At 42.8% G+C, this 14,155-nt stretch overlaps 1 protein-coding gene across 4 annotated transcripts in view; it reads right to left on the bottom strand.

The window, feature by feature from the left end:
* LOC114899145 (elongator complex protein 1) overlaps nt 1-13,740 on the bottom strand; it is a 34,396-nt gene extending 20,656 nt beyond the window's left edge. Inside the window, exons 1-7 of one of the 4 annotated variants that reach the window (XM_029229802.1) lie at nt 13,515-13,740; nt 9,325-9,487; nt 8,384-8,536; nt 6,656-6,737; nt 5,907-5,987; nt 2,762-2,847; nt 560-656 (exon numbers count right to left, since the gene is read on the bottom strand). In XM_029229802.1, the coding sequence (XP_029085635.1) occupies nt 560-656; nt 2,762-2,847; nt 5,907-5,987; nt 6,656-6,737; nt 8,384-8,536; nt 9,325-9,474 (649 nt within the window). In that variant the 5' untranslated portion in view covers nt 9,475-9,487; nt 13,515-13,740. Of the gene's footprint in view, nt 1-559; nt 657-2,761; nt 2,848-5,906; nt 5,988-6,655; nt 6,738-8,383; nt 8,537-9,324; nt 9,488-9,730; nt 9,764-13,510 lie in introns of those variants that run through there. The other 3 variants (XM_029229641.1, XM_029229717.1, XM_029229885.1) reach the window with 3 other exon arrangements.
* Nucleotides 13,741-14,155: the final 415 nt, after the last annotated feature.

Genomic DNA, 14,155 nt, shown 5'->3' with positions numbered 1-14,155 from the left:
AAAAAAAAAAAAAAAAAAAAAAAAAAAAAAAGAATCCATCTGCCAATGCATGGGACACGGGTTCGAGCCCTGGTCTGGGAAGATCCCACATGCTGCAGAGCAACTAAGCCCATGCGCCACAACTACTGAGCCTGCGCTCTAGAGCCCGCGAGCCACAACTACTGAGCCCATGCGCCACAACTACTGAAGCCCGCGCGCCTAGAGCCCATGCTCGGCAACAAGAGAAGCCACTGCAATGAGAAGCATGCGCACTGCAATGAAGAGTAGCCCCCGCTCGCCGCAACTAGAGAAAGCCCGCGCGCAGCAACAAAAGACCCAACGCAGCCAAAAATAAATAAATAAAATAAATTTATAAATAAATAATAAATTTAAAAAAATTTTTAAATGCTTTAAAAAAAATTCATATCCAACTGGTAGGAGGCTGGGCCAAATAGCCTCAAAGAACTCTTCTGATTCTTAGCTCTATATTCATTTAACACCTAAAGCAGCACATTGTTACCTCATGGGTGTAATGAAAGAAAACCCTCAAAGCAAAAGTAAGAAAAATTTATTTCCATACCTGTCTCTGGGCAAACAACACTCACAGCAAAAAACTGTCCATCACCACGCCAGGTAACTTGTGGTCTATGGTCATCCCAGGGCAAAGCAGACTCGTGCTAAAGAGAGGGAAAAACACAAATGTTACTGGTGGCCTTAAATGGCCCAGAATCAAACAAGCCTCAGGCTATTAAAGTTAAATCTTTTATATAAAGTTTAAGCTATCTAGAAATCGAGTTTCACAAAATCCTCAGGAACCCTTCCAGAAGGGCCCTTAGACCCAAAAATCAAGAGAAAAGAACTTAAAACCAAACAAAACAAAATCTTTCTCTGGACATTAAAAAGTGGCCTCCAAGCATAACAACAGGGAAAAAGAGCTACAGATCTAGATATTAAAAATAACGAGCTAAGGAATCTATCAGGTAACTATATAAGGAAATTAATGCTTGTCTAAATTTAAGAGGGTAGTTTCATTCACTGAGTAAACTTCACAACGCTGCACAGAAGAGTTAAGAAGATGAGAGGAATGTGGGCAGGGAAGAGCCAGAGGAGATAAAGCCAGCAGCAGTGATGAAAACATGGACAAGCTCCGCATTCTGCAGCACCGAAAGAAGAAAGGTTTCCGGTGCCACTTGCATCTCAGTCCCGAAAGCCTTGAAGACAGAAGCCAATTCTGTGGGACTGGGGACAAATGACCACCTGAGCGTCCATCATCACATTCCAGTGACAGGCTAAGTCAGAATGGTGCTAGTGCCACAAACTGCACAGTAGGGAATACACAGCAGCCTAACAAGATTTATTCTCAATGAAACTGCCCTGTGGTATACACAAACTTCCTCTAGTGAAGGGTTAGGAGACAATATGAGTTACACGGAATGTAGCCAGAAATAAAGTAAGGATGGAAAATGTAACGGCAGGCAGTGTATGATTTCATCTATCCTAGAAGGTCAGCACAGGGAAATCTCCACATATAATATAGACAAAGTGCTTCCATTTGCTCAGGCCCACATCTGGGGATTATCCTCAATTCCTCTCTCTCTCTTACCCTACATCTGATCTATTATCAATAAATCCTGTAGCTCTATCCTTTAAAATGTATCCAGAAAGAAGGAAAACATAGTTTCATCCAGGAAGAGAAATCAGGAAAAAAAAGACTAATATATACATATGTAGGAAAAGTATAAAAACATGCACGTGAATGATCAACAGTGAACGCAGGGCAGCAGCTCCTTCTGGGGAGGAAGGGGGAGGGTATCAGGAAAAGATACAGAGTGCTTCATTTCTGTCTGTGGTGAGTTTTTTTTTTAAATGAATATTGGTGATAATTATTCTCTATGTGAAAAAAAATAACAAAACAACTTGGCAATAAAAAAGAAAAAAGGATCTTTCTAGGATGACTCATTCCCTAAGGTCTCCAAACAGCTTGTTTTACTAGAGCAGAAGAGATCTGTCCATTACCGCCCTCTACCTGTGAAACAGAGCAGGACCCGATGGTCCCCCCAACCCCATGTCCTCAGCCTGCCTTTTGTCTGCAGAAAAACTTTAGCCAAACAGTAAGTTTAATCAGAGAAGTGAGAAAATGCAGAAACAAAGGAAAACAGCCCAACATGACTAAATAATAATAGTTTAGGCATTAAGCACAGTCAAGGACCTTTTTAGTTCCTCCTCAAGGGCTACAGATAATATTCTGAGCCATATCCTGTGAGCTGTCTTATAGATACTGAAACCGCCACCAGGTGGAAGACATTAACTACATGATGACCAGACTGTGGCCATGACATAAGCTGCCACAAATCCAAGAACTGGCCTCCAAGAAATGGGAAAAAGCCGACCCTGGAAGTAAAGACTAACTGTACTTAATAATCAAGATGATGCTGGTCAGACCACCGCATGACCAATTTCAAGATGACTGTCAGAGCTGCCTGTACTGTTTCTGCATGTAGCGCCCCCTCGGCCTTTAAAGCTCTTGCCCACTGGTTGTCAGGGAGGGGAGTCGGCCTTTGGACAAAAATCGCCCCCCCCCCCCCCCCCCCCCCCCCGTTGCTGGCATCCAGCGGAATAAAGCAAACTTTCCTTTCCACCAACCTTGCCTCTTTATTGGCTTTAGAGCGGCGAGCAGCCGGACCCCACTTTTGGTAACACCTGGATACCTAAGAGCTCCTGGTGGGTAGCAGAACTTCTATTTGTTCCAAAGAAGGTTCCTTATCCATCAGACCAATCTTACCATTTGCATCTGAAAGGCGGCTTGCCTGCCTTCTGATCCATGGAACTGCGTCTCCTTCCTGCCCCAGCCAACAGTGATGAACTTGCCTAGAGAACGAGTGAGAATATGCAAGACAACCAATAAGCTAAATAAAATAGAAGCAGTTTCATAGCTATTCTTCATGAAGTTGGGTCCTCTGAGACCTCTCAATAGATGGACCAGCAGTCAATATTTTAAAAACCTATGTTCCATATTATATACTGAAGTGATTCTGAAGACTTTGAAATGCCCTTATCTTGGAATTCAAGCTTTACTGCCATTGTATGTAAATTCCCTTGATGACAGTCAGCAATCCATCCCCACTTTACAAGGAGAATGAAACATGAAGAATCTATGCAATATGTCCACAGATAACAAAACATAAAACTCAAGAAGACAAGAGCTGGGAATAAAATTCCAATCGTAAATTCAATCCACTAAATGTATCCAACCTCCCTGCTAGTGTTGGAGGAGACCATGATTATGGAATTCAAGCCCTCACAGAGACTGACACACCCTAGTGACAGAGGCCAAAATTAGAACACAGGGCTTCTGCCTTCCAGGCTGGGCTTCTTTCTAAATTATAATGCTGATCTTACATAAAACATAGAGTCAGCTGCTGAAATAATGCACCCTCCTGTTCCTGAAGGTAGGATCTGGCATCCACCTATTAGAGGTACTACAGAGATGCCCCTGAAAGCATCGGCCAGATCCAGGACCCAATATTTCCCTCCTACAACTGATGCTGATTCTGACGAAGCAGAGCTGTTTATAATTTCTATAAATTATGGGTCAGCATGACCGTTTCCTGTCTGCTCTGCTTGGGCACACCCAAGTATTGCAGTATCCCGAAGCATACCTTGCTGCTGTGTACAAATAGTAGTGCCTATCCTGGTGCACACCCCTGGGCTTCTATCCGAAAGTTTCCACAGAGAGATAAAGGGTCAAGGAGCGAAGCAAGACAACTTTTCCCGTGGGATCAGATGATAAGTGGTGGAGTTACAGCAGGAATCAGCAAACTACAGCCTGCATTTGCTTTTACAAGTAAACTTGTATTGGAACACAGCCATACCCATTTCTTTATGTACTATCTTAAGTGCTTTCACACTACATCAGCAGAGTTGAGTAGCTGCAACACAGACCATATGGCCTGAAAGCGGAAAACAATTACTATCCAGTTCTTTACAGAACAAGTTTGTCGACACCTGGGTTAGAAGAAAAATATCTATTCACCACTCCACAGAGTGACTTTTTGTACTGACAAATACATTTCTAAGACCTAAGACCCTGACTTGGACTCCCTCTCCTTTGATTTACTCTATTAGATTTCTTATGAAAAAGTCGGTGGGATGAGCCAGGCCCAGAGCACTTTCCCATGCAAAGATGTGTTGGTTACTACCTCTATTACTATCCTCAAAGCTGGATGCCCCAGAGTCCCACCCCGGGCCCTAGATCCAGCACCATACCTGCTCCCTGAGCAAGCACATCTAATCCCAAGATTGTAAAGATTCCCCACATGCCAATGACTCCCAGTCCGTGGCTCAGGCCTCTCCTGAGCTTCAGCCCCTTCTACTTACCTGCTTTACTTGGTGATCCCATATGGCCCTTAAACAAATCCAAGAAGGAACTCATCACCCACCCCTTATAGACCAGCACTTCCCCACCTTCCCTCTCAGATACTGACATCTTTATTTCCACCACCTGAGCTTCTGGCTAGAGTCCTACTAAACTTTCTTCTTCACCTTACATACCCAAAGCCTATTTATTTCACTTTCTAAACTGGTATTTCTCAAACTAGCTAGGGCAGGAGGGGAACCATGCACACATATTCCAAAAAGTTTCTCATAATTCCAAAAAATGTACTCCTATCCTCATTGAGAATCAAAATTTTCCTGCATTTTTCCCTTTTCTAGTCCCACACCCACCTTCTTTATCTCTCATGTGGATTCCTGTAGCAACCTCCTACCAGATCACCCTGTCTCGTCTCTTCCCTCTCCACCAATCAATCTTGCATCATAGGAACCTTTAATGACTGATCTCCTGTAACTTCATGTCCAAACTCCCTATCAAACTTAATCAAAATCCCTCCCCTTTATTTCATTCCACATCCATGTCCTGTCACTAGGCAATGCTGAAGTACTCACAGTTGCCTGAATAAGCCACGCTATGTCAAAGGCCTCCATGAAACATCCCTGCCTTGGAATGAACTAATTCACTTGCTTGCACCACTCCCCCACCCTCAAGCCTCATCTACCTAACACCAAGTCAGCCAAAACTCAGCTCAAGTTGGCCTCCTCTGGGAAGCCTTCCATCCCCATTACTCCCTTTCTCTCCTTATGCTACCCTAATACCTGCACATCCTGTTATTACTGACTCCTTAAGGGAAAAGATGAATTAACCACAGCACCAAACACACTGCTGGGTTCACACTACCTACTCAAACATTATTTCTGAACAAATTATTTTTGAATGAATAAATGAGTAGCACTTTTCTAAATGATTTCTTAGTAGAATGAGAAGTCATGAAGTTAGACCCCAGCGAAAGTTAAAATACCATCTCCCCCATCCTTCTCCTCAATCAGGCCAGCTACCTGGTGCCCTGAAGTTGGCCAGAGCTTCTTACACTCAATAAGCATCTCCACTCTTCTCCTCTTCAATACTTCCACAGCCTAATGCCCATATCACCTCAGCTAGATCTTAGCAAGAAAACAATATGATGGGTCCCATGAAAATTCAGGTCTAATAAGTAGGAACAAAAATCAGCTCTCTATCCTGCCTCTCTTGTCTTCTCCCCAAAATTGTACCTCAGAAATGCTTTCCTTATTCTAGCTAGTACAGTCCTTTCCATTAAACCCCCTAACTAAGCCTGTCCTGGGGTTTGGGCAACAACTACCCAGGTGATTCTAAGCACAGATTCCTATTCCCCAAATTACTGACAAAGCCAGCTCTCAGACTTGGAGAGGAACCAGAGGTACGCCTTTTAAAATCTGGAATGAAATAAAGGAACTGGTCTATCTGTCAGTGAATTAAGTTGGGGTTTAAGCTTCATAGTTCTTTGGGCATATTATGATGTGGCTATCAGTGTGCAAGACAAGTCACAAAATGGTTCAAACAAAGCTATACTTACTTTCACCAAAATCATCCTGGTGGATTTGCTGTTCCATGATTGGTTCAAACTCTTTTGTCATCATAATTAGGGTCTGTTGACCTTGGAGGAGCACAAACAAGAATGATTTTGTTCTCATTTAGCATATCTGCCATTCTGTAAGTATCTACAGCATTGGAAGCTACTGAGCTGGAGTGGAGGAGTTTATAGTCAAAACAGGGAAGACAGAATTTATTCAAAATGTTCTGACTCTCATTTTTTAAAAATAGTTTTGACTGGGTAAGTCACCTAGTACTTATTCTCAGCTATTTATGAATGTCAAGCTAACATTAAAGTCCACATAGCCCTCTTCCACTAACTTCAACGATTTAGTCAGCAAGGTATCTCTTCAAATGTATACCTCATCAGGGTGCTAGTTTGCAGAAACTCATCTGGAATGAAAAGACTTAAGGGAAAAAAATAGGACTGGGAGAGCAGTTCTTAGAATCAGTTTATTTTATGTAGCAACTCTTCCTTTTAGAGTAGGTTAAATATTGTTGACATTTTAAACCATAGCTATGGACCTTAGCAGCAACTTTTTAAAACAATATATTAAGAAGTAAAACTTAACTCAAAAACACCACATTCCCTATAGATTATCATGTTGGTATCCTTGTTCCAAGAAATGGGTTTTTTTTGAAACTTAAGCACCCTAAAACTTAAGCCTGTGAGATATTAGGAGTCATGTTTTATAAAAGTCAAGAATTAGGGACCAGTAGTGACAGGCTTACCTGTGGCAAGAAGCACCAGCTCTTGGTCAGGACTCCAACTCATGACAGAGATACCACTGGCTACACTCCCGACACATTCCAGCTGAGAGAGACATTTTAAAATGTTAAGGGAGATATGAAAATATAAGCATCTCCATAAATATTTACTATGACCTTAATCAAAACAATTAACAAAACACACGAAGGTGAAATTATTCAGTGAACATTTATTCAGTAACAGGTATTAAAAGACCAGGCATGATACAGACCATAGGGACTGGAAGTGACTACGGCCACTCCATTCCTCCCGTTAAGGAGATAAAAGATGCCTCTACAGCAGGGTTAGGGATGTAACCAAGGTCTCTGGGAATTAAGTGGGGGCTCAGGACAGAGACTGACAAGTGGCCCAGGACAGTCCAGGAAAGCTTCTCGGAGGAGGTGCTTTGAAGGGTAGGAATAGGGCCAGGAGGAAGAGACTGGGGGGGAAATGTGCAGTTAAAAAGAGCACTTAAAAATCAGCTGCAACTGTAGAGCCTAAGGTATACATATACACAGGAACGGTGGGGGTGGGAGGTGAGGCTAAAAAGGAATTTGGTGAACAGTAAGAGGTCTTATACGGCACAATAAGGAATATGGATTGTGTCTTGCAGACATTGTGATGCCACAAATGTGAAGGATCAGCACCGTCTGGTGGAGACTGATGGATTGGAGGAGCTCAGTAATTAGGAAAACGTTCTACAAAATGTTTTGAAAGTAAAAGCATACCTTTTAAATGTGAGAAATACTAAGTAAGTTATACTTGATGGCTTTGCTATTTCTCACCATGAACTGAGAATAAGATTTATTGTTGTACTAAATGGAACCGTTAAAAGCAAAGGTGCCAGATTTAGACTGCCAGGGTTTAAATCTCACCTGATAACTGTTTGACCTTAGCCTAGTCATTTAAGCCCTCTGTGCCTCAATTTCCTCTTTTGAAGAACGGAAAAACAACAATCTACCTCATAAGGTTGTAGTGAAGATTAAATACAATTCTGCATGAAAAACACTTGAAAAAGCGCCTGGCGCATTGTAAACATTTAATAAATGTCAGCTGCTATTATTATCCTATGATTAGTAATATGACTTGTGATACATCCATGTTAAAGAGATCACAACTAAGGGAGTAATCAACAAAGTTTAAAAAGCTGTCAAGAAGGTGAGGATAGAAATCCAGAAACTAAGCCTTATGCTAAGTAGAGAAGGAGGCAAATGGTTGAAATCTATCTTCGCTGGCAGTCATAAGATGTGCATATAATGATAGCATATCACCTTAGCACCTGTAGTTCAGGGACTCTTAAAGTTAGCCAACAAGGAGAGGCTTATTCAGCATTCATAAAAGAAAATGTAAGCCATATAAACATTTCAAAGGCTTCATAAATTGAGAAATAAAAGTTACAACTCAGGATCAGATATACCATACAAGAATGGCCAGATTTGGGTTTTTGTTAAGTTCTTATTTGGAATGTTCTGATTGTTCTAATTAATAAATGCAATAGACAAAACTGAGTTTTAGAAGAATCCTGAAATATAGCTAAAGCCATGCCAACAATTTTCTGTAAAGAATTATATAATGCAAAGACTTTAATTTGCAAAATGCTTAATATTATGGCTCCTGACATTTTAAACTTCTACGAAAAACTAGTGACATGAAACAAAAAAAGGCGTTTGAGGATGTCTAAGATTTCCTACTCACTGATCTCTTCCACTTACCTGGTGTGTGTTGAGATTGCAAAGTAGGACATCTCCAGAAGCTGTGGCCACACACACAGACTCGTGATCCAGCAACTCCTGAATACCAACAATGCAGCCACTTCCATCCTCTGGGAGAAAGCCTTCTGCCACCAGAGGAATTTCATTTTTCACCTTTCACCAAAACAAACAAATAAGCAAATTAAGCCAATCTACTTTCAAGAACAATTCATCACACTTCCAGAAATACTTTTTAATGCTTCTTTTATAATACAAAAGCTTTCAAAAATGTTTTTTTCCTAGATTAAAACCCAAACTTTCATTTGAGAAATTTCACAGCACTACCATCTTTAACACAAAACACAGTTCATGCGACCTTTGTGCCAAGCAAACATAAAAGCCCGGTATCTTTGAAAATATCCAATAAAACATGAAGCTAATAACTATGATTTTCTAAAATGTATACAGTATGGGGAAAAGGGACTAAGAATGTAATCACCTAAAATACATTAGTAGCAGAATATAATTAAGGGAAGGTATCAGAATCAACCTAAAGAGCTTTTCAATATACATATGCTCAAGCTCCAGAAGTGAAGATTCTGATGTAGTTGGTATGAGATGGAGACTGAAAAAATTTAAAAAGCCCTACAGGAAATTTTCACCTGCATTCCCACTTGAGAACTGTTAATAGATAGTATTTACATGGTAGAAAGGGTAAAAAGTAGGGCACCCCACAAAATACAATGTCAAAGCTTTGCCAGCTTAGATTAAAACAGAAGCAGACTAAAAGACAGGGTACTAGTTATGTCTAATATGACATCAGTATAAAGCGAAGGGAGCATTCATTTGGGGGGCACGTAAATTCAGAAAGATTTAAAGGAAAGACTATTTGGGGAAGCAAGTTTGGAAAAAGACAAGTCAAGAGTCATGCCAAGTGCTAGCACCCTCCATCAATAACTCACCTCTCTTATGACAGGGTCTACTTCTATCAGTCCATGTTCTGAGCCAATGAGCACTGTGTCCTGTTCAGTTCGGAGAGAGAAGCACTGAGGTTTCCCTGGAGCCTGAATATCCCTGAACTCCAAGCTCCGAAATAACTTTAGATTTCTCATGATGAAGCGACTCCTGAAAGAAAAGTACAAATATCTCTTGATGAAACTTTAATTTCTCTGAGAAATAGAAACAGCTTAGTAGCGATAAATCACACTCCAATATAAGCAAAATGATTCAGGGAGCAGAGAAGTTAGAATAACCAAGAAAAAAAAGATCTAATCTGAACCCACACAGAGATGAGTGGTAGCAATCTAACCAACTGTGTATATCTATGGTCTACAAATTGAGGCTGTGAAATCTATTTTACGTTCTCACTCTTTGAAAGAGGCAAGATTCTCAACTTCAGAGTTTTTTCTTCAAAAAAGATTTAACATCAGTTATCCTGAAGGAAAGTTGAGAAGAATGCAATGAATGAGAAAACATTTTATTTTGCACATGAGGATATTTTATAACTTGACAGATTTACAAAATAATATAAAAATCCACATATATACTGGCAGTTGAAGAAAATAAAATTACTTTAATATCACCAACTACATTTATTTATAAACTGGCTCTATATCTTCATTAAAAAATTAAAATTGAAATCAAACATAGAAATAAAGAAAAGCAGTTATGGGACTTCCCTGGTGGTACAGTGGTTAAGACTCTGCACTCCCAATGCAGGGAGCCCGGGTTCGATCCCTGGTCAGGGAACTAGATCCCACATGCATGTCGCAACTAAGAGTTTGCGTGCCACAACTAAGGAGCCCATGTGCCGCAACTAAGAGCCCGCCTGCTGCAACTAAGGAGCCCAAGTGCCACAACTAAGACCCAGCACAACCAAATAAATAAATAAATATTATTTTTTAAAAAAAGAAAAGCATTTATTGTTCTCAGGGAGAAAAGAAGACACTATGAAATTACAACAGTATACTTCAAAACGATGACCAACAATTTGAGGAGCTTCATAACCTGATATAACTACTTCACATTACTCCACTTCACTGGCCTGATTTTCACCAGGGCAGTAGAAAAGCTGAGAAAAGAACGATCAATAGGAAATCTACCTTGGTCTGACAAAATCAGACTTGTTTTAACGTATAACATTACCTAAGAGGAAAAAAAAGTTAATGTGCTGTATATTTATATCCAGACCTCTTTAAGGTTTATACCGTAATTGGAAGTCCCTAACTTATATTAGGGGTGACAATTACACAGACCACACTGGCCTTCTTGTCACCTTAATCCAAGGTGAATTCTCTCATCTTGCATTTCCTACTTATGACAATGAAAGAATAAACATGAATTAATCCTTATACTACATAGCAGATAAAATGTTAAGTGTAGTAGAGTGAGACAACATAAAATGTGGGTTAAGAGGAAGGCAAGCCCACACGGTGGAAGTGAGGAAGAGAATCATGGCAAACAATGGTTTTGTGCGCTTTCATGACAGTTATATTCAAAAACTTCTAGAAATTATTCGAACCTGTATTATACCATACAGACTTTTTATTTTGATCTAATTCTATATAGAAAGCTTGGGTTTTTGAAAGCATATAAAAATTACATTACCTTTCATCTTTAAATAGCATTAAGACGACCACTGACATAGATCTGAAAGGATGGGTGGATTTGAGATGAGAGGATGTCTGGCTAGAGGGGAGTAAACATGGGACAGAGCAGTAAGAGGTGAAAACAGGCGACAGAGGACCAGATGTATTTCAACCTGGTTTAGCTAATAATAATTCTGTTGTAATTGTTGCCATGATCAGAGCATCAAAATGTCTCCCTGTGAACTTGGATTCTATTCACCAACAATCCGTGGAGCTCTGGGGTCCGTGAACCCCAGCATAAGAATTTGGAAGGCAAAGGCAGAAGGAGCTGAGGAGGACTCCCTTTTTCCTGTTACCTTGCTGTTTCAGTCAATGTCACCCCAGCAATGGGCCTTCATCCTTCCAGGGGCCCTTAGTCCTACCCTCTGGCACTCCCATGACTAGCATGATAACAACCACCCCAGAGGTACCAGCACTAACCAGGCAGGTACTCCCTCCAGGTGCCTGAAATCTAGTAACATGGAGCTCCTCCTCTGAATTCCAGAGCTATCAACACCAGCTTTCCAATGCCCCTCCTCCCAGGTCATGATAACCCCAATGGCTTCCCTTGTTTTGATCCTCAGACCTAGCTAAGTGTTGTAACTGCTTTCAGCAGTTTACTTTTTTAATTACTTCACTGCTCCCTTTTGCTTTTTGCTCCTCCAGCAGGCATTTAACCAATTCTTCGTATTAAATTCTGTTGAAATACTGTGTGGTTTCTACTTTCCTGACTGGACCCTAACTGACAAACATATCAAACAACCTGAGTTCTCAAATCACTGAGCTTTCAAAATCACGGGCCAAGTGTCACAGGGAATAACCTTTTGTATTCTATTACAAGTTAATCACTAAAGGGATGCAGCCTATAAGCTAAAATTATACATAATGACCCAACTCTCAGAACCCTGACTCCCAGGTAATGAGCATTAAGCTAAAATACTTTTATTTAGCTCACAAGAAACATCCTGACCAGGCCCACCTGTGAATGCCTGCAGGGAGGAAGAAATTAACACATCCCCTCTGGAGGCTGATGAGAACCAGGAAATGTTTGACTTTACTCCCTCCCCTTTTATAGTATAAAAGAAGCCTTAATTCTAACTCAGGCAAGATGGGTCTTTGGGGGCACGAGCCCACCATCTTGGTTTGCTGGCTTTCCGAATAAAGTCGTTATTCCTTGCTCCAACACCTCGTCTCTCGATTATTGGCCTGTAGTGTGGTGAGCAGTACGAGCTTAGGCTTGGTGACACAAGGGCAGCTCATCATTCATCGCCCTCCTCCCCAACCCTTCCAGCCTCAAAATGAACTTCTCTAAAATTTCACACCTATCAGCCTTATTCCCTTACCTTCTCAGAAGTGTCCTACTCTTTTTCAAGACCATCAAAGGAGAACCCTCCAAACTCCCCCAGGACCTTGGCTTATTGGTACCCTTTCTTTTACATCTGCAATCTCCAACTCCCCTGCCCTCAAATGACTCATCCTTTCTCAGTCCTTAAATGTGCTAAAGATCTCTCCACACCATAGATCAATTCTGGATCCTCTCTGAAATTTCTGACAACTCCTCTATTTTCTTCCCTTGCTCCTTCATCCATCCACCTCTTGGCTAATTATCATGCCCATGACCACAAGTACCAAACAGATCACTAATATGCTTAGTAGATCTAAACGTCCAGCCCTGACCCTCCCTAAACTGAACACTCAACTCACATTTTCAACCTTCTGCTGTTACCACAAGGATTTCTCAAAAAGCACATCAAATGCAACCTGTTAAATGAAGTACCTGCTATTCTCCACCAAACTAGTTTCCCCTCTGGGGACATGGCATTCCTACTTTCTCTGTCCTCCAAGCTGAAACTGTGTCTGCTTCCCTTTTGCCCACACTTTCACAGTAAACTATTCACTGGTTACTGCCCTGCCTGTCAATGTTCGGTTTGAATCCTTTTACACAGTACCGTAATCCTACGATCCGGTTTGTGGCCTACATCATATACCGACTGAGCACTTGCTAAGTGCTAGTTCTGGACAAGAGATGACTGACAGTTACTGCCTCCTCAGAGGTCACAGCTTAACGGGGGAGAGGGCCACATAAGATACCACATTACATGGAGATGCACGGGGACAACACCTCCAAGGAAAAGTTGCAGATGCGACAAGGGACTCGCAGCACACCTGAACTTCTATTACCGTCAGCTTCTATCATGCATTGTTGCGCTTTAATTGGTGCATTACTTGGTTCGGCAACTGCAAGGAATCCGAAGACTGGGTAAGTGTGCAGCTGGGGGAGCAGCATATCATTCCCCCTCCTGCCGCGCCGCGCAGAGCCCTCTGAGGGCCGTGGGTGCAGCAGGCGGCGAGTCTGCAGAAAGACAACTCAAGGAGCGCAGAGGCGGTCAAGCCGCTCTTCACTCCCAGACGAGCAGCAGGCAGCGGTTGGGCGCTAGGGGGTCCCCTTCATCAGGGCACCCTCTGGCGGACAGGGCCCGTTTCCATGCCCCCACCCCAGCTAGGCCGCTCGAACGCTCACCTACGCCGCGCTCTGAGGAAACGCAAACAGCGGTGCGTCCGCCCAGGGCTGCGCACGGGCCTCTCCCTGACCGTGCTTCTGAGCTCTCACGACGCGCACTGGGTCTCCGGGCCGCCAGGCCGCTCGAGCCCCTCCGGTAGTGGTGAAGCCAGGCGGAGGCGCGACCCGCGAAGCATGTACTCGCAAGCGAAGAGAGCCCGACACACGCCGAGCGGCGACGGATTGACGTCGTGAGTTGGAGGGGGCGCGGCCTGCCTTCTCCGTCTCCCCACAAAGATATATGTGGAGCTGCGCTGGCCACCGCCCCCTATCCCTACATCCTCCTTCCCAGCCTATTGTATTTGATCCCCGCCTTGACGTCAGACGCCAAAGCTCAGTTAAGTGGGGCCGGTGGGTGGAGCCTGTGGAGCCTGCGGAGCCTGAGGAGCAGCGCGCGTGCGCGCAGCGCGCGTGTCTCGGCTACACGCCGGAAAGACACCTTCCTCCGTGGCAAGCGGGAGGAAGAGTACAGGTCCCAGGAGGCGGGGTTTCCAGCACCCGAGGTCGCCATGGCTACCGAGCCCGAGCCCCCTGTGGCCGCCTCAGCTGCGGAGCCTGCGGTGCCGTCGCTTGTGGATCGTTACTTCACTCGCTGGTACAAAGCGG

Source organism: Monodon monoceros, unplaced genomic scaffold, assembly GCF_005190385.1.
Source record: "Monodon monoceros isolate NGI ecotype Baffin Bay Population unplaced genomic scaffold, NGI_Narwhal_1 Contig2912_ctg1, whole genome shotgun sequence".
In the NCBI taxonomy this organism is placed as follows: Eukaryota; Metazoa; Chordata; class Mammalia; order Artiodactyla; family Monodontidae; genus Monodon; species Monodon monoceros.
This window is presented reverse-complemented; position numbering and strand designations above follow the sequence as displayed.